Source organism: Suncus etruscus, chromosome 8 (assembly GCF_024139225.1).
Source record: "Suncus etruscus isolate mSunEtr1 chromosome 8, mSunEtr1.pri.cur, whole genome shotgun sequence".
In the NCBI taxonomy this organism is placed as follows: Eukaryota; Metazoa; Chordata; class Mammalia; order Eulipotyphla; family Soricidae; genus Suncus; species Suncus etruscus.
Window position 1 is genome coordinate 70,362,825 of NC_064855.1, and position 27,420 is coordinate 70,390,244.

General features: G+C 38.9%; 1 protein-coding gene across 1 annotated transcript in view; it reads left to right on the top strand.

The window, feature by feature from the left end:
* The window catches only part of VWA8 (von Willebrand factor A domain containing 8), a 381,934-nt gene that overhangs the window by 330,875 nt on the left and 23,639 nt on the right, over positions 1-27,420 (top strand). Inside the window, exons 41-42 of the mRNA XM_049778742.1 lie at positions 22,510-22,635; positions 24,959-25,117. Of these exons, the coding sequence (XP_049634699.1) occupies positions 22,510-22,635; positions 24,959-25,117 (285 nt within the window). The remainder of the gene's footprint in view (positions 1-22,509; positions 22,636-24,958; positions 25,118-27,420) is intronic.

The following is a 27,420-nucleotide window of genomic DNA, read 5'->3' on the forward strand; positions in this document are numbered from 1 at the left end:
AAAAACCCTGTATAGAACCATTAGTCCCAGCTCTCCTTGTTTCTCATTTAAGGTTCTTATGTTCCTGTTAATGTTCTGCCTAGTGGATCTATCCAGTGGCTAGAGTGGCATGTTGAAATCTCCCACTACTATCATGTTACTGTCATATTTTTTCTAGATTTGTGAGCAAAAGCCTTAAGTACTTTGCTGACTCTTCACTTGGTACATATATGTTGATCAGAGTTAGTACTTCTTGATCTGTTGTTCTTCCGATCAGTAAGTGGTATGCATCCTTGTCTGTACATATTTTCTTGAGATTGAATGTAATTTGGTCTGATATAAGTATGGCTGTACCAGCTTTTTTTTCCAGTAGCTTGTATGATTGCATTCCATCCTTTTACTCTGAGCCTGTGTCTATCCTGAGGTTTTAAATTTGTTTCCTTCAAGCAATAAATGTCTAGGTTTGGTTTTGTTTCCTGATCCAATCCACTACTCTGTGCCTTTTGATGGGAGAGTTTAGTCCACTGACATTTATGGAAACTATTGACAGAAAGAGCTGTTGTGACATTGTGTTGTAGGATTGGTACTGTTACAGCTGATTATTTGGTTTATATAATTGATCTTAGAGTAGTTCATTTAGAGTTGGTTTGGTTAGCGCAAATGTTGCAAGTTTTGTGTAAGGTGTAAGATATGGATCTCTAAGGGAATTCACCAGTAATGAACAAATAAAATATTAGAATAATTCTTGAATACAGGAGTTTTCTTTAAATAAAGAATTTTAATTATGAGTTTAAAAAAAAGTACTTGAATCTTTAAATAAGTACCTAAAATGGATGTAACATTTCTGTTTTTATCTTTACAAGCCCTAGTATTTCAATAATGCCAGTGTGCTGAGTTTTCTACTAAATGCCTTATATCACATGTTTATTTGTTACCGCTGCCCTCCTCATCATAGCTGAGTGGTTAGTATTGCCAGCTCCATAGCCAGACACTTTGGGCTCTGTAAAATGAGGGCATACAATGAGGCAGTTACCAAAACTGGCTCTAGTGATATTTATAAAGCATAGAAAACAGTGCCAAGTACATAGCATTCTCTGTGTCATTGTGACTTAGCTGGGAACCCTTGGGGTGTCTCCTATAAGCTCCCAGGATAGTGCAGATGGGCTACAGGTGAAAATCATATAAATGGAGGGCCATGGCACTAGACTAACAGAATAGGGGAGAATAGGAGAGGCTATGAAAAAAAGAAACCATTAGAAAGGCCACAGTTGTATAAAGTCTGGGAAGCAGTATTCAGCAGGATTAGCTTTGTCATTACCTGAATTCATTACCTGAATTGTATTTTTCATTATTCATTAATCTGACTACAAGTACCAACATTCACTCGACTCTTTATCCTTATAACAACTAGTAAGTATTATTTTCTACATTTAATAGCCAAGAAAAGTTACATATTACCTCTATTTGTACAACTGTATGAAATATGTTTGTTTCCCTTTACATAGCAAGGAGACTGAAGATTAGAATGATAACATAATTTGTGCTGGGTCAGGTGACTTAGTAAACAGATGGAGCCCCATAGGGCCATCACCTATTAAATCTCTTACCTTTGTCCAACTCTGCAATTTTCTAAGTATATTTTTACCTATGTTCATAAATTTTACATCATTATATATTTTATATCAATATCCAGATTCCAACACATCTTCAAATATTTCTCTTATTGAAATGTATTTATTCATAGGCAGGCCATTTAGTACTGAGTTTATAAGAGTACTAGTTTCAAACAGTTACTGGGTCTGAAGAAGTAACTCAACAAAATGAGCACATGCTTAGCAAACAGGAGACCCAAATTTGATCCATGCCACCAGCACAAAGCCAGAAGTAGGCCACTGAACACCACCAGGTGTGACTCAAACAAAAATAAATAAAACATACTCTAAGGTAAGGAGAGCCTCGTATGAATTGTAAATCTTCTTTTTTAATATTGCATTTTATATAAGCTTCGGATGTACATCATTGAAAACCAACATGCCCCAACCTTGCTCCTATCCCAATTTATACTCTCTAAATCTTTAGATTGTAACCAAAACAAGAAAGCAGATAAAATACCCTTTTTTGCCATTTTCTGCCATTCCTATGGGTCTGGAAATGACTCAGAACTTCCAGCAATTTTAAGACTGCCTTGTAATTCCAGTAAGTATGGGTGTTTCCTTGGTGAGCAGAAGTCTCGCCAGGAACTAGCAGATCATCATTTGAGATGATTTACCAAAGCACAGCTTCAGACCCATTAAATGATTCCAGGTGACAGAGCTGAGATCAGAGAAATAGTAAATGTTGCTGTCACCACTTCAACATGCACTTCTGTTTGTAGCATGTGTCATTCTTCTCAATTAAGAGAGGTATCTCTACTGACCTTCCTTGGCTTCTCAGCTGGGTTCTCTATATGAGAGTTTTGGTTATAGAACTTATTGGGACACAGAGGCAAGAATTTCCTCATTAGAACAACAGTCTGTAATCATTTTGAATTATACTTGTTTCAGTATCAGAATCTCCAGTCCTAGTATTCCCAAACAAAAGCAAATAGCCATTCTTACAAAAAGCCATTGATTTTGTTGTTGTTGTTGTTGTTGTTGTTGTTATGGGGTAGGTCACACTGGCTATGCTCAGGGTTTACTCCTGGTTCTGTGCTCAGGAATTACTCCTGGTGGCACTTGGTGATGTGTAATGCTGGGGATATTACTGAAGTCAGCTGCATGCAAGGCAAATTCATCCTCAAGCTAAATGGAATAAAATTAGCCTTTATTGGGGGCTGGATGATAGCATGAAGGTAGGGTGTTTGCCTTGCATATAGAAGGACGGTGGTTTGAATCCCAGCGGTTCAAATCCCGGCATCCTATATGGTTCCCCAAGCCTGCCAGGAGCGATTTCTGAGCGAAGAGCCAGGAGTAACCCCCGAGCAATGCAGGGTGTGACCCAAAAACAAACAGAAAATTAGCCTTTATCTGGTTGCTTTGACTAGCATGCTATCTCCATGAGCCAACAATTGTGTTTCTTTTTTTTCTTCTTCAGTGGTTCAAAATGAATTCATGTCAGGACATATTTGAGCACTGGCAACTGACATGCATTGTACTTGATAGTAAGGGCATGAAGATAGGTAGGGTAATATATGGTAATTATCTTGGTAGAGGAATGTATAAATTGCAGCAAAAGCACAGAGGAAAAGGATCTTAGAATAGATTTGGAAGGACAAGATACATGATCTGCATTATGAAGGTCACATGAGTCTTAACCCCAGAAGGGTGTCAACAGTGCCCCAGCTGTGAGATACAGTGGTGTGAGGCCAGCCTTAAATCAGGTACCGCTAGTGTAAAATGCAAACACAATCTGGAGACTAAGAAGCTGAAAGGCAGTTAGGTAGCAAGTTGAAAACTTAGACTATATTCTGAGCACACACTTTATTCCTGTGTACAGAACATAAAATATTTATCCATCTATATTAATTGGTCTGTAACTGTTAATTCAGTAGATATATATAATATTGACTTTGCCAAGGATACTTGGCCTTTAGTAACTAACCTAAGGAAGAAGACACTTAACGAAAGATACAGTACATCAACAAATGACACTGAATGTTTGGTTTGGTTTGTTTTGGTTTGGTTTGGTTTTGGTTTTTGAGCCACACCCGTTTGACGCTCAGGGGTTACTCCTGGCTATGTGCTCAGAAATCGCCTCTGGCTTGGGGGGACCATATGGGACCATATGGGATTGAACCACCGAGGTCCGTCCTACACTAGCGCTTGTAAGACAGACACCTTACCTCTAGCGCCACCTTCCCGGCCCCGGCACTGAATGTTTTTAAACCACCTGCTGTATTAATTAGACAAAATTGTGAGTAGTTCATCAGAAATGTCAGATGAGCTAGAACTGAAGGATGGGTGTACTTTCAATTGACAGTGTCTAAGGATATAGGGGAAGGATAGTCTTTACCAGGAATTTGCAAACCAAGTTTTCAAACTTAAAAAGTTTTTTTGCCTGTTAATGATGGCAGGCTTAGTGGTGGGGGGAGGCATGGAATGGAAAAATTGGTGGAGGAAGGTTGACACCAGTGGTAGAATTGAATCTGTGTATAAAACTCAACTATGAGTAAATTTGTAAATCACGATGTTTAAAATAAAAAAATTTTAAAGAGAGACCAGGTTTTGCTTACTTCCCATAATGGAATAACAAAATAATAATTTAACAAACTCTAATTGAATACTGAAATAATGATATTAAAATACAAAATATAGTCCATGTTATTTAATGCTACATTTAACAAAGGTATTTTGTCAATTTGCCATACGAGTTTCTAAATGTTGGGGCTAGAACAATAGTGCAGTGGGTAAGGTATCTGTCTTGCATGAAGCCAACCTGCATTTGATCCCCAGCACAGCATAGGGCCCCCCAAGAGTGATCCGTGAGTAGAGTTGTGCATGAAGTTTCTAAATGTTCTGTTTTTATTACTTTATTATTTTTATATTTTTTTCTATTACTTTATCATATCATAACAAATGTACATAGATTGAAGGAAGTTTGTGTGACTTTGGCCTAGATAAAGGACCTCTACAAGCAGAGGAAACTTGAATTTGAGTCCATTTGGAGAGGCCAGCGTAACTTAGAGTTAAGAGTTTGAAAATAAGCTCAAAGCAAATGGGAGAGAAATTAGAGAAGAGGTGAATTCCTAGGGTTCTCTCACACCATGTGACTGTATTTTGTAATAGCTGAGGAACACAAAGTTCAGAAAGGAATTGGTGTCATTATATCCTCTTTATGAAGTTTCATAGCCATAGGGAAAAGTATCAGAGAAGACAAAGGAACCCAACCCAGCATAATTGAAAATGAATTATGAGGGCCCAAAGAGATAGCACAGTGGTGTTTGCCTTGCTAGCAGCCGATCCAGGACCAAAGGTGGTTGGTTCGAATCCTGATGTCCTATATGGTCCCCCATGCCTGCCAGGAGCAATTTCTGAGCAGACAGCCAGGAGTAACCCCTGAGCACCGCCAGGTGTGGCCCAAAAAAAAAAACAAAAACAAAAACAAAAAAAAAAGAAAAAAGAAAATGAATTATGAAGTAAATTCAAGAAACAATTTAAAGGCAGGACAAGAGGCAATGACTGACTAAATATAGAATGAGTGGGGTGGTGATGTTGTTAAGTTCTAGAGGGCAGTGTAGGGAACTTCAAAGAGAAGAGATTTGTAGAGAGCAAAGTTTGGCTTGTATATTAGTCTACTCTCTTACTATTATAAAACATACTTTAAAAAATCAGGTATGGGGCCAGAGCGATAGCACAGCTGGTAGGTCATTTGCCTTGCAAGCGGCTGACTCCGGTTCAATCCCTGGCATCCCATATGATCTCCCGAGCCTGCCAAGAGGGATTTCTGACTGTAAAGCCAGGAGTAACCCCTGAGCACTGCAGGGTGTGACCCAAAAACAAAAACAAACAAAGAGATAAGTTTACTAAGACAAAAATACAGAGCAAAGAGAAAGGAAAGATGAAAAAATTGTCAGATAAAATCTGTATTTCAGGGTAGAGCAGCAAAATTTCTTCGTGAATGGCTTATAACTTTGGCATTAGAGGCCACAAAAAGCCAACCTCAATGCAGTACAATATAGTCTATATGCAGAATTACAGTCTTGATCTTCGGGTTGCGTGAGAACAGGCATCTAACTTGGGCTTCACCAGATGACCATTAAAGTGATTGTATCCATAGTGAGTAAACCATACTATAGTGGAAATTGGAAACAAATGAGAGTGATTAGTCAGAAGTTATGAATGTTTGCTAAATATAGTGTTATGTGATCTCTGTAAATTATAGTACAAAGGCAACTCAAAATCTTCCTAAAGATAGAAAATTATTAGCAACTTTATGAGATAACATCAGAATCACATTTATATCTGTTATAGAGATGCAAGGAAGAAAAGAGTGCTAGAGCTGGTGAGGAGCAGATGCTTAACCTCCGTTTTGTCACCGCAAAGCAGTATTTGAAAGCGTATCTCGTGTGGAACCGTAGGATAGTGTTAGGTTACACCTTATTTAACATAAAACAAAGATCATGTCTGGTTCCTTTATATGTTTGTTTACAACTTGGATTTACCCAGAAACAAAGATTGTCTTGCTTGTAAACCTGGGTGGGACTGACTCAGGATAGCCTGAGCTATCTGTCTTACTGCCTTACCCAGAGGTGGTCTCTGTACTCAATAAAAACAGCAGTTCTGCAGGCAGCATACTCTTTATACGAAGTAGAAGACTGCCAGACTACATGTCTTTCACCCTCAGCCTGGTTTGGATTATTTCATGTGTGACCCTGATTCAGACTCATTCACCTGGGTTGGAGATAATGCGCGTGGGGTAGTTTTCCAGTTTAGGATTCATATTATGGCATTACAAGCAAACAGACAAGAATCTGGAAGGTATTACAATGGAAAGGAGGCCAGGCCACCTACAACTTGTCTTCAATTCACAGATTCAATCAAATAAAAAAAAAATGAATGCCAAAAATTGGCCTGTTTGCAGAAAAATTTCCAAACCAAATAAGAAATGATATGGAAATAAACTTTTCATGTTGATTTATAATTCCTTCCCTATTGAGTTTCTTATGATAGTAGATTTAGATCAATTACTATCTAATCTCCTTAAGATACAATCAAATAATAGCAAAATTAGGAAGTAAATGCAACCAAGGAGAAGCCATCCAAGTTGTTCCAGAGCAGATTTATATAGCTATCCCACTCATCATCATTCAGGAATACAGACCCACATGGAAATGATTGCCAGTTAAGGGACATTTGTATTAAATCACAGAAATATACCCAAAACTCTGTTGAGAAAGAGAGAAAAGAGTGGTCCTGACTGGAAAAATAGATTATCTTGCCAGAAAGAAGGCCCCAGCATAGAGTACTGGCTATAACTGGGCAGATATCTCTGAGCTGCAGACAGATGGCCTCTACTGTAGCCATAGAAATTAGATCAAATCAGAGAGCCCTACAGCCATGTGGACCAGAGTAAGCACACCTGAAACCCCAAAGAGCAAAGGATAAAAGGAGAGGTGAATCTAAGAGAGAAGACATTTCACTGAGAAAGAAGCTACTACACAAGACTGAGGTACAGTCAGGAAAGTAGTTTTATTTTACATTATGCAAAATGAGGAGGAGCAGGAGCCTGGAAAAAATCTCAACCTCTGCAGAGCAGCAATCTTAATGTTGAGATGTGTTAATTTAATGAAAGAGAACTTTAATAAAGATGGATCAAGTATAAGAAATGCATAAAAGTTTCGTTTGCAGGCTTTCATTTGCTTGTATCCTCACCATCTTGGCAAATAATTTACTATTTATCATCTATCCAAGCCACTAATATAGGGAAAGTCAAAACTCAAAAAAAAAAAAGTCTTTCAAAATAAATGGTTTTAAAATAAATGGGCTGGAGGAAGTAGGAGTCTTTAATATTTTATTGAGTGCTGGAATATAAATGGTTAATATTTTAGACTTTTATTTATATAACTTATTGAAATACTTATTTAAATAGTAAATTACTCCTGTTTTTAAATATCTTCTTTTGTTATAATTACAAAAGACCTAGTATTATTATTTCTATCACTTAAGATTTTCTTTTAAATATGTACATCTGTTTTGAATTCACAGTAAATTCATACTAATGAAAACATAATGTATATAAAGTTAGGTTGCATTTGTAAAAGTTCTATTACAAGCTTTCAAAAAAGAGGTACAATTTTATTACTTTCAGAAAAAGAACATGTAAACTAGTTGAAATGCTCAGAGGACAACATATTTCTGGTTAATTCAAGACACCTCTCAAGGTCCTATGGTTAACTATAACCTTTGCTTAAGCAAATTTTGCTCATGGTAGGCCTCTTATCAGGGTGACACTGCATCAGCCTGATCAACTCAGTTGGACTGATTTTCTTCCCTGTCTGATATAAAGTTAACTCAAAGGTAGAGGTGGGTGACAAAGCCACTGACTGAAGTGCATGATTCCACAGGACCACAGGGCATCATAAAGGAAGTTTATGTGTGATAACTGTGATATGTTGGTCACAGAATCCTACTGGCAGAGGGAATCGACAATATTCAGTTAAGAGTCTTCATTGGCATACTCCAGGGGGGAGGTGCATGGGGAGGAGGGCGGGCAGACATCTGGCTTCCGGTTTCCTCTTTGATTCTGGAGACCAGCTCTTGCCAGGTATGGGGTTTGGGGAGGCCCAGTTCCAGAGCCTTTCTCCCAGGCCTGGGGAGTGCTGGGAGGCTTGGCAGGCCCCCAGCCGTCCTTGTCTTTTCCCCCTGACTCCAGGCCTTCCCTGGGTGCCAGCTCAGATGGCCAGAAGTGGGTTCAGGTGACTCTTTAGTGGTCCTCAGGTTCCCCCCTCCCTCCATACTCCAGAAGGGAGGTGCATGGGGAGGAGGGTGGGCAGACATCTGACTTCCGATTTCGTCCTTGATTCTGGAACCAGCTCTTGCCAGGTATAGGGTTTCTCTCCCCTGGACTTCAGTCTTTCCCTGGGCACCAGTCTAGGTGGACTCTATAGGGGTCAACAGGCTTTCCCCCTATCTCTCCCTACACTAATGGGAATGCATTCTGTGAGGAGGGTAGGCTGTTCTAGCACTGGTTTATATTGGGATAGTCAGTGGAAATTTTTTCTCTTTGTTTTCATATTGATAGTATTGTGTGCATATATTCTATATATCCATAATATCCACTTGTATTGGGACCTTGATACTGCCCTACAAAGCTCATTTCTAATATTTTACTGCCTCAGTCCAAACCCTTACTTCCCCCCATCCTCCCATGTAGGTGCAGCTAATAACATGAAACTCACCACATAGAATGATAAGTGCAGTTAGAGAAATAACTACACTGAAAACTATCATAACAATGTGAATGAATGAGGGAAAAAGAAAGCCTGTCTTGAGTACAGGTGTGGGTGGGGTGGGGAGGAGGTAGATCTGGGAAATTGGTGGTGGGAATCCTGCACTGGTGAAGGGGGTGTTCTTTACATGACTGTAATCATACAACTACAATTATATTTGTAATCACGATGTTTAAATAAAGATAATTAAAAAAAAAGAGTCCTCATTGGGGTCATATTCCATACCAGGGTCTCCCCACCAGAGCACCTGTGCCTGACAAGCAGCTGTCAGTTAGCCCTGCATTTCACCAGTGGTGAGGGCAGTTGCAGAGATCTCCTAGAGAAGTCATAATCCTGTAAATCTAAACATTGATAGTGTGTCTACTTGGAGACAGCCAAAAGAATGCCAATTTGTTGCTCAAAAAAGGCATTTCAATTATAAATGATGCCAGGAGCTGTGTCATGAGCCAAAAGGAACAGTGCTACAGGGCTAAAGCTCCATGCAGATGGACATGTTTTAAGATAAGGTGTTTAAATTACCTTACCTGCAGATACCCTGTTCTGCGCTTTGTGGCTATTTGCTGGCTTCAAGTTAGGCGGTGTCAGGGACTCCACTGGGGCACTCGGGTCCTCAATGTATCCCCTGTCAGCTAAATCTAATCTATAGTAGTGAACCTGGGGGGAGGGGTTTGCCTGTAAATCATCAATTTGATACTTAATAGAATCAGTTAATTTTTTGAAAGCCCAAGTCCCAAACAAAATTACCAATAAAAGGCCAATATTGGGGCCAAGGACAGAGGCAAGAGGGTGGTTAACCAGCCAAACTGATCCCATTCTCCTCCATCTTGTTTAATATTTGCAACCAACTGATGTAGTTTATCAATATTATCCTGAATGTCCTGACTATTATCAGAAATATTAAAGCAACACGTGTCTTTTACCTTTTCACAGCCTTGATGATGAAACAGCTGTAAGTCTATGACTGCAGGATTGTCCAAGAAGACTTGCCTTTCCTCTATCTGTTCTTGATTAAGTAAGGCAGTGCTGTGGAGGTAGCATTTAAAGCTTTGGCTAAATTACAACCTAGGTGTTGTATTTGCCTTTGATTAATAGGTCCAAAAAAGAATAGTGCTAGAGTAGACACTATCATGGCTACACTTTCAGCATCAGACAAAAAGGAAACTTTATCTGAACATTTCTCTGATAAGGGAACCGATCTGGTTTCTTGTTGCTGATAAACCTTTTCTAGTTGATATTTATCAGGTAAAAAGACAGTCAAACGTGATAGACAACATTCACCTGTAATATTAGCAGGAATATAATTATAAGTAGTTTGACCACAGGTAAAGAACCAACCCACCGGCAAGTACACTAGAACAAACTTGGAACATTTAAGAGGTCCCAAATATTTGCAGTTGTGTGCAGAACAAGTATTAAATTAAACACAACTGCTTTGATTAGCAATAATAGTAAAGGGGGTAAATAATTGTACTGCTCTTTTTGGGTGGAATAAGAAATCATACCCCAATTGGACAAGTCCTTATAAGTTACTATTTTATTGGGAAATTGGGAAAAGAAAGTAAAACTGGAGATGGTGTCAGCCGGTTTACACACCGGCCTTACCCAATGGTCCAACATGTCATACATGTGAGAATACTGCTGCAAACTAAATGAGGTAAGATTAAGGCTTTTTGCTAGTGAAACCCAATAATTTTGCACAAATGAAGCAGATGGTAGGAAGATGGAGACGCATTGTCCCATAATAGACATTAGTAAAATCATGGACAAGTACATGACTGATATTTTCATTTTTCAGGGTAAAAATGTCTTTAACAGTCCATTTTTCAAGCCAGTCCTTTTATACAGCACTCTTTGGAGGTGTCTCTTCCTTAGTGTTGTCATCTGGAGCCGTTTTGTGTGTCCTTTTTGAAGTAGGTGATCCTCTTGGTCTCCTTGTTCCTGGTGTTCTGTGGGAGGAACAGAAGGGGAAATCTCAAAGTTTGTTGTGGCCCTGGAGACAGTTTGGTTAGTTTGTTTTACAAGTCTCTTCAGGTGCCTTCCTTTGTGTTAAAGATGCACACAGATCCTCTATCCCAGATAAGTACTGGGTCTGGGTCTTGCCATTGACCAGTTAATGGATCTTTTCACAGTGCTAAGGTGTACTGATTTTTAGTTAAAGTATGCCACAATCTGTCAGCTGCTGAGTGACCAAACTGATCAAGCTGTAAAAAATTAATAACAAACAAGGCATACACCAGCACGTTTTTGGCAAGCCTTTTATGGTATATAATTGTCCTATTTTTAATCGTTTGATTATATTTTTAAGAGTTTGATGGGCATGTTTGACCATGCCCTAGCCTTGCGGGTTATAAGGAATGCCTGTCTTGTGAAAAATTGAAAGTGATTTACAAAAAGAGTGGAATTTATTCCCTGTGTATCCTGGGCCATTATCTGTTTTAATAGTTTTAGGCATACCCATAACAGAAAAACAGGATAACACATGAGCAATAACTTTGTGCAGGCTTCTCCTGCTTGTAAAGTCATATATGAATCCATTATAGGTATCTATAGTCACATGAAAATACTTAAATTTTCCAAATTCTAAGATGCAGGTAATATCCATTTGCTAAATATCATTGGGAATTAATCCCTGGGGATTAACCCCAAGTGTGGGACAGGCAACTGAGATTTAACTAGCTGCCTAGCCTGTTCCCTGGTAATTTTAAATTTAAGTTTTAGAGTATTAGCATTTAAGTGATGTAGGCCATGTGCCTGTATAGCGGCAACAATGCCCTCTACAAAAAAGGCATATATTTTAGTATCTTCATCAGCCAGGGAGTTGTCAAGGGTCATAGGATTCGGAAGACCTGAATGTGCCCTTAGGTGGCCTGTAAAAAATGGCATTGTTCTTGTTCTGAATTTTTTAATTCTTTATTTAAGCACCATGATTACAAACATGATTGTAATTGGGCTTCAGTCATAAACAGAACACCACCCTTCACCAATGCAACATTTTCACCCCCAATCCTCCCCTCCCTCCTTCCATCCCCTGCCTGTATTCAAGACCGGCCTTCTACTACAGTTATTTTTTTTTTAAGTTCAGTAAGCTGTTTTTTTTCCTTCTTTATTAAAGGATAAGTGTTAAAAAATACAGTAGTAAAGGCGTGAAAGTGGCAATTGCTGTTGTTTGTATAGGCCCAGCAAAATATGGGGTAAACTGAAAATAAATCCTTGGCCTGAGTCATTCTCTGTGGTCTCATTGAAACTTTTTCACACTTTAACTATTGTTGGTGTCAGGTTCCTGAATTTAAAGATTCTGGATTCTGTGCATTTCCTTCATCAAAGTCAGGCTGAAATTAGAGCATCCTCTAGTTTCACCTCACCATTAGATGCGGAGAGACCTGCCCTGCAAGTAAGTTGTTGCTAAGTCATCTGGGTGTTGAAAGCACTCTTTGAAGTAAGTCAATTCCAGAGCAGTGGTAGGGTCTTCTGTGGTAGAGGTTTGTATCCTGATAATATTATAGACAATTGTGGTTGTTTCCATAGATGGTATCCATTGTTCAGGGGTGTATGGGCAATGCCCATTCTTCTAAGGCAGAGACCTCAAACTCGTAGCCCGCAGCCATTTGCGGCCCTCCGTACAACATTTTGTGGCCTGCAGCTGGCCTTCAAATATTGCCGTATTTGCAATTATTTGCTTACCGAATAATCGCAATAAAAATCGATTTGTAAGAAAAGAATCGCATTAAACATTCGCATACCCCAAGCAGTTCCGTTTGGGGTATGCAAATGTTTAATGCGATTTTTTGCGATATTTTTTCTTACTAATGCGATTTTTTATTGCGAATATTTGGTAAGCAAAAACCCTTATGTGGCCCTGCCTCACCCCGACTTTGCCTCCTGTGGCCCCAGATAAATTGAGTTTGAGACCCCTGTTCTAAGGCCTAAGCCAAATCATTATGCCAATGTTCAGGGTATAAGGCTTAACTGCATCACAAACTTTGTGTTCCCATCTCTATTAGGTAAGAACTTGTTTGCATATGTAATATTTTCCCATTTTAATGTGCCTATGCAAAAGAGAAACAATGCCACAAGGTGTTGTTGGTGCATTGAGGGGCCGAGGGAACAAGTCCAACATTCCCCATAACTTGGTTCTAACATGAATTCTAAACAGAGATACTCTTCTACCAGCATTGCTTATTGAACAGATCCCAAAGGGGAAAAAGCAAGCAAACAAATAAACAAAAAACCATTGGGTAAAATTGTCACTATACAAGAGGATATTTAAAAAGAGTTATAGATGTTAAGGCAGGGGTCTCAAACTCATGGCCAGTGGGCCGTTTGCGGCCCTCCATACAACATTTTGTGGCCCATGGCAGGCCTTCAAATATCGCAGTATTCACGATTATTCGCTTACTGAATAATCGCAATAAAAATTGCATTAGTAAGAAAAAAATCGCATTAAACATTTGCATACCCTGAGCAGTTTGGTTCGGGGTATGCAAATGTTTAATGAAATTTTTTGCGATTTTTTTCTTACTAATGCAATTTTTTATTGCGAATATTCGGTAAGCGAAATCCCTTATGCAACCCTGCCTCACCCTGACTTTGCCTCCTGCGGCCCCAAGGTAAATTGAGTTTGAGACCTCTGTGTTAAGGGAATATATCTAAGATATACAAAGGAAATACACATGTCCCTTTTATATTTTAGAAATAGTGGGGGGGGGGGGTGTTGTTTCCGGGACATCACTTTGGTCTGGGATTTGGCCATCTGGAGTCTGTAAACAACTCCCAGCAGTCCCGTATCAGGAAATATCTTTGAGTGGGGCTTCTCGGAAACTGATTATGGTAGCAAGCACAGAGACCCAGTGAAGGGAGGTGGAGGATAGAAGTCCATTGATAACAGATAAACAGGAACAGGTTTTGGTTTCTTCTCAGGCTGAAAGTCTATTTTTTCATTTTGGAAGCTGACTGGCAGTTAGTTTGAGTGAGTATAATAATCTTCATAAGGAGCGAATAGCTGAGGGTAAAAATGGTTACATGTGGGGTAATAGACAGTGGGGATGAGAGTAAAGGACTGGAAATGAGCCTGTAAGGTGATGAGCCAATGGGGGAAGGGAATAATACAACACAGACATTCTGTATATTATAAACATAGATGAACCTCTATGATATCCTGTTTAACTATCTAGACTGTATAATGCAAAGTGGATTAAACTATATGATATCCTATTAATCTATGTAAATTTGAGAATGGTGATTAATGGGAAGGGAAGTTCACCAGTCCCTCAATTTACCCTCTGGTGCAGGGTGGGGGATGAGGGACACCTGGGGTCCCCTTTAAACTCCTCCCCAGCATCCACCTTGCTGGCACCCTGGGCAGGTGGCCAGGGATAACCCTGGGGTCTGGGAGGAAGGAGAGAGAAGGCTGTGGGGGGCAGCTGAAGGCCACATCTTCCCCTAAGCTTAGCCAAAAAGCCTACAGCATGGAGCCATGCCATTCCCCATGTCACCTGCTGAAGTTTCCGACTCCCAGAACTCTTGTTCTGATTAATTGTTGAATTTCACCAAACAATTTAGTTGCATTAGAGACTGGCTTTAGATAACTTACTGTCTCTTAACAAAGGTATAGAATATGCTAAGTATGCACTATCTGCATGAAGATTAAAGGAAATATCAGAATACATCTTAAATTCTTCTAAAACACAATTTTACCAATTGAACAGAGTCATAGTTAGTGGAGACAGTTGTAGATAGATCATTATCTACATAAGTGGCATTGCCATTAGAAGACCAATTGGCTGGGGCCAGAGCAATGGCGCAGAGCGATAAGGTGTCTGCCTTTCCAGCGCTAGCCTAGGACGAACCGTGGTTCGATTCCCAGCAGCACTCAGGGGTTATTCCTGTCTATGCTCAGAAATTGCTTCTGGCAGGCTCGGGGGACCATATGGGATGCCAGGATTTGAATCATTGTCCTTCAGCATGCAAAGCAAACACCCTTCCTTCATGCTATCTCTCCGGCCCTGAAAGTTGTATTTTCTTGAAGAGCTCAGCAATTTGCTAGGAGTGGTAAATCTCCCTTCAATTAATTGCCTTTAGTGGGGGAAGAAAGTGTCCAGTCTGCTACCCATTAATGTTATTATCAAGGTTGGGAGAGGTAAGCAAGGTGGCATATGCTGTGAATCCCCCACACATTACCCCTGGTTTATATATTGTAATTTCTTGTATTCCATTCAGTGTACATATATGATCATTGGACTAGGGAGTTGGGTCTTTACCACAAGACACCCTCTACTCCCAAAAATACAGAATTATATATTTAGAAACTTTTTTTTTTGCTGCTTATAACCATGTAGTGGACTTGCTTTTTTGCCAAAGGCATCCACTGTTTATTGATACACTCTCCTTTTGGCTTTTGCTCTGTCTGTGGAAGCTCTGGTCTTTTCCGGTTGTTTAAATTAGATTTTACACTCTGTAATCTGGTTCAATCTGTAGATTGCTATGATGATGAAGGAAGTAAACTCAGGCTTTCCATTTGACTACCTTGGTCTCACATTAATTTTTTACAGATACAAAGATATTCATGATTGAGTTTCAGTTGTGCAATGTACAACATCCTTTACCAGTCATTTGCACACCCCACCAATAACCCCACTTTCCCTCTACCTTCCCCCATCCTGCAAGCCTATGAGGCAGACATTTTGCATGGGTGTTTTTATTTTTAAAGTTCTGCACAAAAACTTGAACACAAATAGGTCTAAATTGACCAAATAAAAATAAAAAGGTAGATTTCTTGGAAAAAAGCATGTCTTCCCTGACCCCAAATTTTGCTAAGTTTTGAATCTTTGCTCTACTACTCTTTTTAATAATATACTTTATTTTATTGAATTTTAATTTAGTCACCATTATTGAGTTTCAATAATACTATGTTTCTATTCCTCTTTCAGCATCTTTATCTGTTTTGCTCTATTGTCCCAAATTTACACCAGCTCTAATTTTTTCTTAGAATCACCTTAGAAACTACTTTGGGACTTTTAGTATAGAAGCTTCTGACCTCTAATGCTATTAATTAATTTCTCTAATGGAATTAATATCAGTAAGGTAGAATGTTTACAATCCACTAATTAGAGATATTTTTGTTTAGTTTATTGCAGTGGTTTTTAATCACTGGTTCATGGACCAGTGACATTTACAGATATAAAAAGATTGATTGACATTGACCTGCTCAAAAGAGACTTCCCTTAACTCTGAGAAGACTTAACAACAACAACCTGCTTACATGACAGGGCTCTCTGCATTGCCCTTTAATTTTGAAGTGAAACTAGAGGACACTCCACATCCTGACTTCAATGTCGGATATGCAGATTCCAGGATCTTTAATACAGAAGCATGATACTAACAACAGAGACTTTGTGAAAAATAAGTGTGTTGGCACTACAGACAATGTCTTGGATTGGACAAACTAGCTTGCCTGGAGCCTAGAGTTGGTCTTATATCAGGAAACTTCAGGGATAGGGTCTCCTTGTGTTAGGCCAAGGTTTTTCCTTTCCATGTCCCTCATATTTTGGTGGGCCTACGCAAACATTAATTGCCACTCTAACACCGTTTTTACTGTGTTCTTTTGACTCTAACCCTTAAAAAAAATCCACTTAAACTTTTGAGGTTAACTTAAACTATTATGCATTTGCATGGAAATGTAAAAAAATACTAAGCCTTGAAGGAGTTACTTAAGTCTTATGGCTATAGATTGCTTTGTGTGCTGCTAAGAAATATTATAATGTATTACAGTCTGGGGGCTTGAGGGACAAAGTAATTGTGCATGGGTTCTCTTTTATTTATCTTAATGTTCTTTGGCTGAAAGTTCAAAGTTAAGATATCAGCAAGGGGACTTCTTCTGAGAATTCTGTTTATGGGTGATTGTCCTTCCACTGTAACTTTACCTTGTCTTCTTTCTTTGCATCTTTGTTCTCATAATTAAAAATAAAAAATCATAAAAAATAAATAAAAAGAATAAACTTAAAAAAAGATTGAAAAATTACTGATTTTTAACTTTGAGGAACCATCATATAATAAATTAATTTTGAAAATTAGCTGTTTATTAAGCTATTTCACATGCCTACTAGAGAAATTTGAATTAAAAAGCCTTCTGGTTTAAAATAAATATTCTAGTATAATTTAGTCAAATATAGGAATATCTGAAATAGCAAATCATAGATACTCCATTTTTACCTATAAAAGAATCTTTATAAATCTGTTTGGAAATACCCCTAACTAGGGCTGGAGAGATGGTACAGCAGGCAAGCCATGCATATAGCTGACCCTGATTTCCCCCAGCAATACCCCATATGGTCGCCTAAGCACTACTGGATGGGACCCAAACACAAACAAAAATAAAGACAAAAAATATCCTGGTCTTATTGGCATAAAATATGCAATTAACTCTGATGTATTTTGGCAATCTTAAGTCTTAGAAGTATAAATTAATATGCTTCCTGAATTACATATAAATTAATATGGTTGTTACTGTGATGTCATTTGTTTCTTTGGTTTTACTTGTGTCTGTATATTTATTAATATTCTTATTACATTAAAAAAACATGTGTATCACATTTGGCCGCTGCCATAATAATGAACTCTATTACCAAGTCTAATGTCCTGAATATTTCTAATATGTCTTACATTCCTTAGATCTGGCTCTTAAGAAAGTGAATTGCTGAGAATCTAAAACAACTGTTGCCCCAGGAATCTATTGCCTTTTTTTTTTTTTATCTTCCTGTGTTTCAGATGTTATATAGTTAGAATCATGCACCATGTAGCCTGAAAAGTTTGACTTCTTTCACTTGGTAGTATACATTTAACTTCCCTCCCTATTTGTAAGTTATCTGTAGTAAGTGGAAGTTTCAGAGAAAAACCAGATCTCTGCTAGTGGTGACTCTTTAAAAGGCAGTCTCAAACTTGTGGCCCTCAGGCCGCAAACGGCCCTCTGTACAATATTTTGTGGCTCTGCCCTAGAGGAATCTTTTTTTGTTTTGTTTTGTTTTAGTTGTTTGGGTCACACCCCCCAATGTTCAAGGCTTACTACTGACTTTGCACTCAAGGATCACCCTGACTTTGCCTCCTGCGGCCCCCAGGTAAATTGAGTTTGAGACCCCTGAATTGTAGAATATTCCCAGGGACCAAACTCAGTTCTAAAGCATCAGTGTGTAGTCTCTGGGTCTACTATATTGCCATCTCCAGGGAGCTTATTGGAAATGCAGTCTCTGATATGAACCTACTAAATCAGAAATTGCATTTGAACAAGATCCTCAACTTTTTTCTATGCATATTAAAGTTTGAAAAGTCCTCTTTATAATCTGCAAACTGGCTTCAAAGGTATATTTTATAAAATATAAGTTTCTTAAAATCTTTTTGAGACACAAATGTGAATTTAATTCAGATTTTTAAAGGTGTAGGTTTATTATATGAAAATCAGAAAATGCAGAAACCTGCAATTTCATAACCCAGAATAACAAAGCATGTTAATATTTTGAATCGTTTCTATAGTGTGTTTTTCTTTGTATATATGTATAGAAAATAGGCATTGAGATAATGCTGTATATGCATGCTTTTTATTGCTGAAACATTAGTATACATGGCTGTATATTTTAGAAATACAATTTGATGCACTTTCTAAATATGCATTACTACAGCCACCACCAAATTACCCTCCATCACAGTCCATTGGACCCTCCTCCCTCCATTTACTTCAAGTCTGTGATCAGAGCTCTATGGATTTGTTTCATTTCGATCAAGCTATGTCTTTGCTTTGTTTCTTTATATTCTATATATGAGTGAGATCATCCAATATTTCTCTTTCTCCTTCTGACTTCTTTCATTTAGCATGATCCCCTCCATTTGCATCCATGTTGTTAAAAAGTTAGCTGAGTTAGCTATATACATGTTGTGTATATATTCCCATTTTCTTTCTTCACCAGTTGTTCACCCATGTTCTTTATTCATTTTGGCTATTGTAATTAGCACTGCAGAGGAGATAGGTATGCATGTATTTGGTTAGTTTGGGGTTCACATATTTTCATATCATCCTTTATTTTAGAATAAATACTAATTTTTAATAAATACAAAAATTTCAACTTTATTCAAAAGCTATTTATCAAGCACCCATTTTATATCAGATACTGTTCTAAGAACTTTCTAGTGAAGTAGGTAAATAATGAGAAAAAATACATTTCTAAAGAGAGAGAAGTGTAAGCAAACAGAAATGTGTCAGAGTGGCACAATTTTTTTCTTTTTTCTTTTTTTTTAATAATTCATGCTCATGAACTGGACCTCTCCACTTTTCTTAAGATTTATAGCATAGGGAACAGAAAAGTCATGTGAGAGTTAAGGCACTTAACTTGCATGTGGCTAGCTCTGTTTCAGTCCTGATCATGAATTGGTCTTTCAGATACCTTCAGCAGTGGCCTAAAAACAAAGCAAAGAAAAACAGTAACTTTTCAGTATAATTTTTGTCTTAATAAAAAAAAAACTGATCATCTCTACACTCACTACTTAGACTAAGAGTTACATATGGGCCCGGAGAGATAGCACAGTGGCATTTGCCTTGCAAGCAGCCGATCCAGGACCAAAGGTGGTTGGTTCGACTCCCGGTGTCCCATATGGTCCCCCGTGCCTGCCAGGAGCTATTTGCTATTTGCTATTTCTGGGCAGACAGCCAGGATTAACCCCTGAGCAACACCGGGTGTGGCCCAAAAAACCAAAAAAGAAAAAGAGTTACATATTTGACTGGTATACAGGGTCTGAGAGAGTATTCTCCCTGGAACATGAATCACTCGTCCCTCTGATTCTGGCATTAAGCTGCTCTAGATCTCTCTCACAAAAATTACCAGAAGACGGGGCACTGATGAAGGAACACTATACCTGAAACATGATCATGAATAATTTGTTGTCTATTATTTTTAGACCTGATTTTAAATTTTATTTTAATGATTGTAATATACATTTAAGGCAGTCACAAGAATTATTTAATCTGTAGCCTTGCAATGCTCTTTACAGGACAAAAGCATCACTGGTTAATAAAATTATGTAGCAGCCAGTAAGGTATAAGTCAATCACAGGATTACCATCTTGACAGTGTATTAATAAACTTTGAAAATCAGTATTTGGAGATGTGCTAACCCAGCCTTAATCCCCAGCACTTCCTCTAATCTCTTGAGCCTGCCTGGCATGATTCCTGAGCACAAAGCCAAGAGTAAGCCCTGAGTACAGTGGGTATGACTTATGACCAATGGTAACAGTTGAATAATGCAATATGCCATTTTATTCCACTTTTATTTTTAAAACTGAAAGTAACATGGTTTTTTAATAGTCCTAATGTTTATGTTTTTGGTGTACAAAATTCTTGCATCTCCACCAAAATTATTACTATTCTAATTCCTTATTTATATTAAATCTACATCTAAAGTCTAACCTCCATGCCATTGCCATTTTGATGTTAGCTGACTAATATTACCAACTTCTTTTATTTTTTGCAGTGCTTATTTTTCCAATGTAGAATACTCTGTCCTCACCCATCTTAGCATGGCCCCCATGCTACAGTGATCTTCAATGTGGTACTATCCAGTGTCATAAAATCTCAGAATTGAAAGTGCCAGACTAGAAACTCAGTTACATTTCCCACCACAAATTATTCTGAAAGTCTAAGGAACTATCTGTTCCAAGAGGAGATAGGAGCTGGGGCCCAGTCAATTTTTGTTGCAAAGTGAAGAGGATGAACTATGTGTCAATCTTTCATCTATTGCAAAAGGATTCTCTGCTACCCTTTCCTCCTGTCCCCTGTTGCAATATATTTTATACAGTTCTATGTATTGATTAATTTCATTTTTCTGTAAGAGTAATTACACACATTAAGAAAGACCATCTTTCTAAGGGGTAAATATCTGTACCTGCTGGCTTCTGAAATAGGCTGCATACAAATTTAGTGTCTTTATGCTAGTAGTTTAATAGTTTCTATTTCTTATTCACAATATATCCTTATTCAAATTGGTAAATTTGCAGCAAGAGCATCAGGAACAGTACTGCCAGTTATGTTGTATAGAAGAGTTTTGTATTTTCTTTTTTTTTGGGGGGGGGGTCACACCTGGCAGTGCTCAGAGGTTACTCATGGCTCTATGTTCAGAAATCACCCCTGACAGGCTTGAGAGATCATATGGGATGCCAGAATTCAAACCACCATTCTTGTGTATGCAAGGCAAATGCACTACCTCCAGGCTATCTTTTAGGCCCTGAGTTTTGTATTTTCAATGACAATTTTATTATGCAACTTCCTCCAATAATATAGTAAAGGGAAACCAGAGTAATATAGTATAGGAGGCAAGGCACTTGTCCTGTATTCCTGTATGCAACTGACTCTGGTTAGATTCCAAGACCAAACCAGGTTTGGCCCCTGAACACTACCAAATGGAACAAAAAAACAGTGGTGGGAGCTATACCTAAATTAATGTGGTCTTGGTGGTCTATAATATCTCACAGGATGAATGGTGCCAGTCTAACATTAGTTTTTCAAGTTTCTCAGATTAATATTTACAAAAGTTTGTTAAAATAGAATGAGTACTCTCTTCTTAGAATGAGAAAACAGAAATGAAGACAGACTAAGTAGCTTTCTGAGGCCAGGCAAAGGGATGATTGGACCAACACAATGTCTGATTACTAAGAGTATCATCTCACTACTTCTCTAGATAAAAATATTTTAGCTCTTTTTCCTGCTTCTTAGTGTATAAATAAGCCTCACCTGTAATAACACTATGCCTTATTGGGATAAAGCATATATACCACAGTGTTAACTTACTGTAGGAATGTATTACTCTACCTTTTGAACCCAGCTCAAAATTTTTCTTTTTTTTTTTATCCCCCCCCCCTCAAAATTTTTCTAAACAAAGGTGACCAGAGAGACATATGGGGCACAAAAAAGTCATATACTATTATTTTCAGCTGTTTCCATGTAAACAAATAACTTTTCCAAAAGCAAGAGGGTTTGAAGGTCACATATTTTTGCACTTGCAGTGTTAACAAGTTCATGCTAATAACAAATTTTCTGGGAGTATGTTAAAATTAATGAGAAATCCATAAGAAATGCTTCATTATTACATTTCCAGATCTTACATATTTCACCAGGGGTCATTTGTATACTGTTTTCCCGTGCATATATGTCTTGTGAATCTGTGTTATCACTTCATATATTAAAACAATTAAAACTGCCAAAATTTTGGAGGGTGGAGAGATCGCACACCAGAGGGCATTTGCCTTACATGTGGCCAACCCAGGAGGGAACTGGTTTGATTCTCTGCATCCCATATGGTTCCCCAGGCTGCCAGGGGCGATTTCTGAGTGCAAATCCAGAAGTAACCCCTGAATGCCTCTGGGTGTGCCCCAGAAACCAATCAATCAATGAATCAATAAATAAAGTTAAAAAGAAAACTTCCAAAATTCACATGAAAGGTATTTTGAAAATTTATGAAATTGCAACTATAGAACCATTACTTGTTAGAAAGATCTCTGTGTTTTCTATTATTCATTCATAGCATGTGTGAACTAATTAAAAGGATTTGTGTGTGTGTGTGTCATTTTAGGCTAAAGGCAAAGAAAGACAATGGCTTAGGCATCAAGCTACTGGGGATCTAGATGATGCCAAGATCATCGATGGACTGACTGGAGAAAAAGCCATCTACAAACGCCGGGGTGATCTGGAGCCGCAAGTAAATAAAGATGACTTAGGAGCTCAGATATACAGAGTTTAACTTTACAGATACTTGGAGGTTTTATTCTTTTGAATCTTTGTAGGAACACCAAAAACCCTGAATAGGGTTAAGGAAAGCATTATGTGAAAAGAAAGTTTTTAAGGGCCAAAGTGATGAGTGGTAGGGCATTTGCCTTGCATGAGGCTGACCCAGGACGGATGGAGGTCTGAGCACATAGCCAGGAGTAACACCTGAGTGTCACCGGGTGTGGCAAGAAAAAGAAAGTTTTAAAAAAGCATAATATACCATTTATTATCCAAGTCCAGATCTAAACATGAGTCAAGAAACAAGTACTTGGGGCTGGAGAGATAGCACAGCGGTAAGGCGTTTGCCTTAGACACAGAACGACGGTGGTTCAAATCCCAGCATCCCATATGGTCCCCCTAGCCTGCCAGGAGTGATTTCTGAGCATAGAGCCAGGAGTAACCCCTGAGAGCTGCTGGCTGTGACCCATAAACCAAAAAAAAAAAAAAAAAAGAAAAGGAAAGAAAAGAAAAGAAAAGAAACAAGTACTCAAATTGAGTAACATAAGGAAGAGTTAATAAAAAAGACACCTTACAAAGGTCAGGGAGTACTTTAAAGAAACAAAAGAGGCAGTACACCATTTCAACCACAGATCTTACAGGCATTCAAGTGGAGCTACTGGAACCTGGAGAAGGAAGTTTGGGGCTGCTAGTAGCAGCTGTGGCCTTTAAGAGGAGAATCAAGGCTTTATAGATCCCTAAGATGCTCAGCAACTAAACAGAGCAAGGTGCCCCCATCTCAGGAAACTGAACTTGTCTATGTCCCAGAAGACACTGGGAGTGAAACTTCAGAGAAGTCTTGGAATTTTTATTCTGTTCTGTTGCTTTACGGATGTGTCATAATATAACTGAAGAAAATTTTAGAATATATGGAATTCACCTTTAAACCCTAACTGTATCATAACAAGTTTACACAGCTGTTATTTAAAATATTTGTAATGCAATGACCAAAAGAACAACAGTAGCCTATATTTACATAACAAGCCTCATAGAAGACTCTGTGGCTTCTAGTCCCTTAAAAAACAGCATTGCTAGGTAACCACTGAGATGGGAGAGGAGTAGAAGAAGGGGAATCACATACTTGATGTAAGTGTTATTCAACAGAGATACCTTAGTAACTTAGAGAAGCCTTAGTTTTGTGTCACTGGTTTGAGTCAATAGCTGCTTTCCTTTAAGTGACTCAGTTTGTGGTCAAAAATGTGTTTACATACACTAAAATTATGAGCAGTTCTGGAATTTATGTGACACTGTTCTTCACTTAGGCAGACCCAGCTACATACTTAGAACCATAGTTAAGTGTTAGGAAGAGAGCTCGACGATCTGGAACATAGACTTTGTTTGCATCAGGAGATCCCTCATTCAATCCCAGGCAACCGAAAGCCTCTGAAAGTTATGACCCAAAGAGAAAAAAATATTTTGTTATGTCTTAAACTATTACAGCCCTAGTAACCACCCCAAAATTCTATTTCTCAAAAAAAAAAGTTTAACATACTCATTAGTTTCCATATATGTCAACAAGTATAACAGAAAAATCTGGACTTCCCCTCCTCTGTATTTTATAAGTGAAACTGACAAATGTGCCTTTAATTTATCAAATTGGCAGACAGAAATCTAAAAATCAAACTTAGTTTCACATTTTAATTGAGTTAATTGCTGCTAAACAGCAATTAGTTACAACATTCATATCTCTAATTGCCAAGAAAAACAAAGAAAAGTAGTAACTCAGTAACTGGAAAGAAGAGAAAACTGAAAACAAAATTCACTGAAGAAATTCTTCCTTTTAAGTCCTTTGCCAGATCCTCTTCACAGAACCTTGTTTAGGGAATCTGACACTTTCCAAGGATTGTGTGGAAGGTGATTTTCAGGCCACTACACAACAGGTACGAGTAAAATGGATTTGGACTTCCAAAATAACTCTGTCTTGCCTGGTTAACTGACTCCAAGATGTGACAGCAAAATGACATGTTAGGGTTTATTTCTTTCCAGATCAATTTCTAAGATGATCGTCAGCCTCAGGAAAACAGCTTTACAAGACCATATTCCTCTAGATAATCTTTCCCAGATGTCCCTCCTAAGTCTGAAATTCCATTTATTGAGAAACAGCCATAGATGCCTTTTCACCTGCCTAGACAGCCTGGTACAAGGCCAAGCCTGCAAATGTCTTGCCTTCCTCCTTTGTGGCTGCTGCTGTGGCCTGTGGGAGATCCAGAACAGCAGCCAGTAGTGGTCGTTCACTTGCCTTTCTCTTATTCCTTTAGCTGGGAAGCCCACAACAGAAACCCAAGCGCCTGCGCCTGGTTGTGGATGTATCCGGCAGCATGTACCGCTTTAATGGGGTGGATGGCCGACTTGAGCGCTCTATGGAGGCAGTATGTATGGTCATGGAAGCCTTTGAGAACTATGAGGAGAAGTTCAAGGTAATGGGATATACTGGGGAGGATGGTTAGAAGGTAAAAACAGGCTCTGCTCAGAGCAAACAAAAATCTTCATCACATCACTCCTTTATCGGCATAATAAAGATCATCCTTTTATTTTATTCAGCTCTAAGAGAATGCTGACACCATAAGTTAAAAGGCCAGTTTACACAGGAAGAAATCCCACACTTCATGTTATTGCCTTGATATTGGGGGGGGAATAAAACCAAACCGAATCTTTGAAGCATCACAAGTTTTCTCCCCAATACACCCAAGATTTGAGTTCACCTTCAGCATGCCCTTACTGTCAGCATTGTTTTTGCCCTTTCCATGTGAGCACAAGTCTCCTGCTGGCAATAAGAGATGGTCTCCAGGGACTGGAGCAATAGCACAGTAGGCAGGGCTTTTGTTCTGTGGCCTACCCGGTTCAGTCCCTGACATCTCATATGGTCCCCTGATCACTGCCAGGAATGACCCCTGAGTGCAGAGCCAGGAGTAGCCCCAGAGCACCACAGGGTGTAGCCCAAAACCAAAGAGACAGAGAGAAAGAGGGAGAGAGAGAGGAGAGAGAGAGAGAATTCCCCTACAAGAAGCACAGCCTAGACTTTCTTTCTGTTTTACTATTGCTCACTTTTCTCTGCACCCTCCCTCAAAGGCTGAGGCAAGGAGAAATCCCCTTAGACACATCACCACAGAGATCAGTTCATGAGTCTCCTCCCCTTTATCAGTCCCAGAGGGCAAATGACCCTTTCTGACCTTTACCAGAGCTCAGTAACCTTAAATGCAATCACAGGCTTTGTAATATCAAACATTCTGTTAGGAGAAAGTAGTGTGTGTATAGGCATGTATAAAGATACAGAGTCTACTCAGTAATGTTCTAGATTATATTCTGGTACCTTTTAAAACAGGTGCTCTTTAGATTTTTTTTTTTTTTTGGTGTTTTGGGCCACACCAGGTATTGCTCCTGATGGTGCTGGGGGGGACTATATGGGATGCCAGAGATTGAACCCAGATCAGCTCATACCAAGGAAAACTTCTCCCTGCTGTCCTATTGTTCTGATCCCTATCTGGACTATTTAATTTGATATTCCACCTGTACCCCAGGAAGGCTTTTCTGGATTGGCTGTTATAATGGAGATAGCAAGAAACAGACTAATGGATTCATCAACTCACTTCCTTAATTTCATTTTCTAGACTTTCAGTCTCCTGGGTTCTTTCGTCAGATGCTCTACGTGACTGGTTCCTTTTTTAAAAGAAAAACTGGGGATATTCTCTTTTATTTATTTTTAATTACTTAAATACTATGGTTACAAAGTTGTTCATAATTGTGTTTTTAGTCATACAAAGTGCAACACCCTTCACCAGTGCACATTTCCCGCCACCAGTGTCCCCAGTTTCCCTACCACCCACCCGTGCCTGCCTCTGGGACATTTTACTTCTCTCTCTGTCTCTCTTTCTTTCCGTTCCCCTTTTTATCTTTCTCCTACTCTCCTATCTTTCTCCCTCTCTCCCCCTATTTTCCCTTTTAAACACTGTAGTTTGCACTATCGTTAATGAAAGGGTATCATGCATATCACTATCTCCTTTCAACATCAAGTTCTTGTCCAGAGTAATCCTTGCTAGGAAAGAGTCATGTCAGTCAGTCCTGTGGATGGCAGGGCTATGCCCAAGTGCAGGATATGAATACAAATAGGACATGACTTCACTGTGGGGAGCAGCTTTATTTCCTGTGAATAACTGTAGTGTGTTCCCCTGTGGCTAGTGAACACCAAGGAACTGGTCAAGCCTCTCTTGGTTTTGGTTTTCAGGAAGTTCAAAGACCAATTATGGCATCTTCTCTATGTCTGGTTGCTGTGGGCAAGTATTCAGCATTTCCATCCCTTTCCCAGGGGCAAGCTTTTCTTGATTTTGCTTTATGAGGTATAAACCAATTTTATTTTCAATTTATTATTTCTCTTCCCCTGGATGCTATTATGAGGAATGTAAGCCATTTTACATTTCCTTGTGGTGCTCCCTGGGGTCACTATGGAGCTCATGCATGAACTCATGGGGCTCACACATCTTTTTTAGTTGCTGTGCTGTGAGGATTCCAGACAAAAAAGCTATAAGGAGGGGCTGGAGAGATAGCGTGGAGGTGGGGCATTTGCCTTGCATGCAGAGAGACAGTGGTTCGAATCCCGGCATCCCATATGGTCCCCTGAGACTGCCAGGAGCAATTTCTGAGCGTAGAGCCAGGAGTAACTCCTGAGCGATGCTGGGTGTGGCCCCCCCAAAACAAACAAACAAAAAAGCTATAAGGACTGAAG